The sequence below is a fragment of the Poecilia latipinna genome, unplaced genomic scaffold (assembly GCF_001443285.1).
Source record: "Poecilia latipinna isolate Pla-1442-1.1 unplaced genomic scaffold, P_latipinna-1.0 Scaffold1397, whole genome shotgun sequence".
Lineage (NCBI taxonomy): Eukaryota > Metazoa > Chordata > Actinopteri > Cyprinodontiformes > Poeciliidae > Poecilia > Poecilia latipinna.
The window spans coordinates 54,919-59,502 of NW_015114013.1; the positions used below are offsets into that span (position 1 = coordinate 54,919).

At 50.0% G+C, this 4,584-nt stretch overlaps 2 protein-coding genes across 4 annotated transcripts in view; both read right to left on the reverse strand.

The window, feature by feature from the left end:
• The window catches only part of lama1 (laminin, alpha 1), a 22,683-nt gene extending 21,183 nt beyond the window's left edge, over positions 1–1,500 (reverse strand). For 2 of the 3 annotated variants that reach the window (XM_015056622.1, XM_015056620.1), the window contains exon 1: positions 1,272–1,497. In XM_015056622.1, the coding sequence (XP_014912108.1) occupies positions 1,272–1,329 (58 nt within the window). In that variant the 5' untranslated portion in view covers positions 1,330–1,497. Of the gene's footprint in view, positions 1–1,271 lie in introns of all 3 variants that reach the window. The other variant, XM_015056623.1, reaches the window with a different exon arrangement.
• A 707-nt stretch (positions 1,501–2,207) lies between these two features.
• The window catches only part of eci2 (enoyl-CoA delta isomerase 2), a 15,618-nt gene continuing 13,241 nt past the window's right edge, over positions 2,208–4,584 (reverse strand). The window contains exons 7-11 of the mRNA XM_015056659.1: positions 4,315–4,422; positions 3,609–3,729; positions 3,297–3,386; positions 3,015–3,158; positions 2,208–2,736 (exon numbers count right to left, since the gene is read on the reverse strand). Of these exons, the coding sequence (XP_014912145.1) occupies positions 2,581–2,736; positions 3,015–3,158; positions 3,297–3,386; positions 3,609–3,729; positions 4,315–4,422 (619 nt within the window). The 3' untranslated portion in view covers positions 2,208–2,580. The remainder of the gene's footprint in view (positions 2,737–3,014; positions 3,159–3,296; positions 3,387–3,608; positions 3,730–4,314; positions 4,423–4,584) is intronic.

The window sequence follows — 4,584 nt, forward strand, 5'->3', positions numbered from 1 at the left end:
TGACCTCAGAGGACCATGTGACCCCAGAGGACCATGTGACCCCAGAGGACCATGTGACCCCAGAGGACCATGTGACCTTATCCATGTGACTCTGTGTTGAATCGGCAGTTTCTTTTCTCTCTTTGGCCGTTAAAGTTTTCCTGGTTGAACTTTGTTAAATGTGAAAGTGACCTGATGTTCGGATGTCCATCAGACCCGGTATTTGAACCAGAACCGCTTTGCAGTAAACGAGTTGGAACAGAGCGAGTAGCTGCTACAGAGGAACCTTGAGCGGAGAGCAGGGTTCTGTTTGGACTGATGGAGAGCAGACTGTTGTGTCTGGTTCCTGAGGCTCACCTTGAACTAACCCAACCAGAACCAGAGCCGCTAACAGATGTTAGCCAGGCTGTGTGTTCATCTGGGGAAACTCTGCAGGAGGTCTGGGACAAACAGAGCAGCAGCAGAGGGGGAGGGGGAACTATTCACACCCTGGAAGGTTGAAATGATTTTTCTGGCAGAGCTGAGGCATTTATTAAACGAATCAAATTCAAAACTGTGTTATCGATTCCAGAGGGAAACGAAATGTTGTCATAACTCGCATCAAATCATGTCTTCAGTCTCCTGATGATGTTTCACAGCATCATGTCCTGAAGAGTCCAGCAGCTCTGCTGACCGTCCTCCTTTGCTTTTGCTCCATCTGGTCGTAAATATTTAAAACTTTTTATTCTCAGGTGTTTGAGGCTGGAAGCCTCCTGACCATCACCCTCATCCAGCCTGGAGGGGAAACACCTGCCAGGGTATGAATACTTCTGGGTTCCACTGGACTTGTTAGCCGCCATCAGCAGAACAGAACGAAAGTCACATGATTAGAAGAGGAACCAATCAGCAGCAAGCGAAAGGGCAAAGGTCATTGATTCAGTTCCTGTCCACTCTTAGTTCTGATTGGACTTGGATGTGTTTGGTACCGATCCGGTCTGATTTGGACCTGCTGTTCCTGAGCAGATAAAGTAGGTTCTGACCAATCAGAGAGGACCTCAGTCCATGTCCACCCTGACCTCTGACCCCTCCCCCACAGAGACCCACTCAAAGCTCTGTGGGGGAGGGGCGGGGTGAGCGGGGGAGGGCGGCCGATCGATCATCACCAATCAAAGCTTCATTTAGCCATATTTGGTCGTACTTCCTGCTTCACCTCAGAAGAAACACAAAGTTCAGCAAGACACACAAATAAAACCCAACAGAACCAAATAAAACCCGGCAGAACCCAGTAAAACTTCTGAAAGGAAAAGTCTGACCTCTGTGCTGAGCTGCAGCCCGCTCCATCAGAACCATCATCAGCAGCAGAACCTTCATCTTCACCAGAACCCGGCGGTCCAGCAGTCAGAATGAAGCCCAACTGCAGCTGAACCAGAACCGAAACAGAACTGGACTAGAACTGGACTGGAGTCTGAGATCCAAATGAAGCTGAACTGTTAACTGGGAGAGAGGAAGCAGCTCAGAGGAATGTGTTTCTGCAGAGACTCCCCCCACAACACACACACACACACACACACACACACCGCCCGCCTCCATTCATTCAGCTCTATGGGGATGGAGGGGGGCCGGCATGTACCATCTGACCCGATACAGGGGGTTTGGTTCTGAGCCTCTGTCCTCCTGCAGGGGGCGCTGCTCAGGAGCTTCTGCAGAACCTAAGCCGTCCAGTCCGGGTCTGACACGGAACCAGTGGCCTCTGCTCTTTATTGATCTCTGATTGGTTATCCAGATGGACTCATCAGAACCAACCAGTCCAAACTGGTCAATGCAGAGGAACTGCCCAGGAAGACTGTCAGAACCGGACCAGAACCAGGTCAGAATCGGACCAAAACCAGGTCAGAACCAGAGGAACAGAACTCTACAGACAGGAAAGGGTTAAAGGTCATAAAAGCTGCTCTCACAACTGTTCTCTATTGTCTCCTCTGGTCCAGAACCGGCAGTTCAGAACCAGACCAGAACCTCTGACGTTGGTCACCAGGAGGAGCCGTGGGTCCAGCAAGGAATCCGACCAAAGCCTAACTGGGCTCTTCAGCTCTGACCTCCAGCTCTGACCTCCAGCTCTGACCTTCAGCTCTGACCTCCAGCTCTGACCTCCAGCTCTGACCTCCAGCTCTGACCTCCAGCAGGAATAGAAACCGTCTGATTATTTAATCAGATTACTGAGGAATATTAAAACAGAGGCAGAGACAAGATTCTTCATCGATTCATCATTTATTGATCTGTTATCAGAGATAAACTCAAGGTTAAGTCACAGATCATTCTGAAAAAGTTTAAAATCATCAGTGTTTTAACTCCAGTCCAGAACCGGTTTATTTCCATCCGACCCAACCTCTGGTTCCGGATCAGAACCTCGAGCAGCAGCTGGTCTCTGAGTTCAGAGGAGAATCCCAGAGGAACATCTGGAGCAGCTGCAGAACCTCCTCTGGATGTTTCAGCTCGATCAGATTCTCTGAGGTTAAATCCAAACTGTTAGTAAACGAAGTCAGAATGAAAAATCTACATCATGAAGACGAGTCCATCATCAGCTCTTCCTCTTCCTCCCAGAACCGGCCGGGTTCTGCCGGTCCCTCACAGTTTGGCTTTGGCCTGGAAGAAGCTCATGACGGCGTTGAAGCATTCCTCTGAGGTCCAGCGCTCCATCAGCCGCTCCACCTCAGCGTCGTTGACGGCGTAGAGACGTTCCTTCTCCACGGACCGGATCAGCTGTTTGGACAGCGCCAGGGACTGATGAAGAAAGAGACGCTGCTGTTAGAACCCGGACATCCTCCAGAACCTCAGTTCAGCTACTGGTGTCAGCAGAGCTCGTCCTTCCACTTAATTTTATCCACTTTGTGGAATGAAACCAAAACTAAGAAGCCCTCAGCATGATGCTGCCGCCGCCATGCCTGGCAGTTAGAGCATTGTTGGCCGGATCCAGTCAACAGTCCTGGAGAACCACCAGGTATCATTACTTAGACCAGTAGGTTTGTGAAGATGACTGAACATCATCCATCCATCCTCACCTGGGGAGGCAGCCGGGCGTAGGCCTTGAGCCGGGTCCAGACCTCGGACTGGAAGCTGGTGTCGGGGAAAACCTCTGTGATCAGACCCAGTTCACAGGCCTGGCTGGCCGTCAGCTTCTTATTGAACAGCAACATCTCACTGGCCTGCAGAGACAGTCAGAGACAGAGACAGTCAGAGACAGAGACAGTCAGAGACAGTCAGAGACAGAGACAGTCAGTCAGTCAGAGACAGTCAGAGACGGTCCGGCAGCAGCTTCAGGTTCTGGTGATCTGCGCCGGTACCTTGGTGGGGCCCATTATCCTGGGGAAGGTGTAGGAGGAGCAGCCCTCGGCGCTCTGACCCAGCTGGGTGAAGGGCGTGTGGAAGGTGGCCTGAGAAACATCAACACGGTTTCCATGGAAATGGGTCAGAACAGGAAACTAAACTGGACTTCCTCTCCATCGCATCCTCATCTCTATTCCAGGAATTCTGGAAAACTAGGACTAATTTTACCAAAATAAAATGTCTTTACTGTCATTAGAGCACAGCGCCATCATCTGGTAACTAAAAAACAAACATATTATTCATAAAGGATAATGGAACCGTTTCTGTACCCGCTCTGTGGCGTAGATCAGGTCAAACAGTCCCAACACGGTGACAGAGATCCCTACAGCCGGGCCGTTCACCACGGCAACCAGAGGCTTCGGGAAGTCGATGTACGCCCTGACGTACTTCCTGAGGAAACACAGACGGCCTCAGGTGGACCAGGTACTGCAGTCAGGAGGTGAGGTGTTCATCAAGAACCCCATAAAGTGGTCACTGAGCTGAGGATCTACGGCTCCACAGAGGCCTGACCCGGGACGTTTGGGTACCGGACTGAACAGAACCCTCAGATTATTCCGGTTCTGCTCAATTAGTGGTGAAAAACATGACGATGTAGCTCAGTGAAGGTTCTTATTGGAAAATAGATTATAGAAGAACAACATGGACTTGTGAGAGGGCAGAAAACAGGAGGCTGCTGCCCCCTGCTGGACTGAGACTGAGGGAAATGAAAAGCAGTTTTATAGTTATCTGATGCAAACTAAGCTTCATTAACACTTTCCTGATATATTAAAGTAGAAAGTTTTTATTAAAGTGTCTGACAGCTGCAGATGGAATCCTCTTTGCTCCTGATTCAGTTCTGCTGTGAGAACCCAAACACAGAAAGTCGATTTTTAAAAGGTCAAACTGACAGAAATCAAACGGGTTGAGTGTCAGCCAGTGAAACTTTCTGAGCAGGTTTTCTGTCTGCAGCTCAGAGGAACCTCAGGTGTTGCCCACCTGAGCAGCTCTGCTCCCTGCCTGGCCATCTCCTGGACGCCTCCCTCTGGGATCTTGGTGAAGGTGGACAGGTCGTTCCCGCTGCAGTAAAAGTCTCCAGCTCCTTCAGAGAGGAAACAACAAACCATGAGAGGAACCGATCAGACCAGCATCCTGGTTGTTTACATGGTAAAGGGAAAATATCTTATAAGGCTCCATTTATTTCCTTCCAGTAATCTTTTATAACTGGGCCGTCCCAGAAGACATGAGGATGGTTTGCGTTTTGATTTC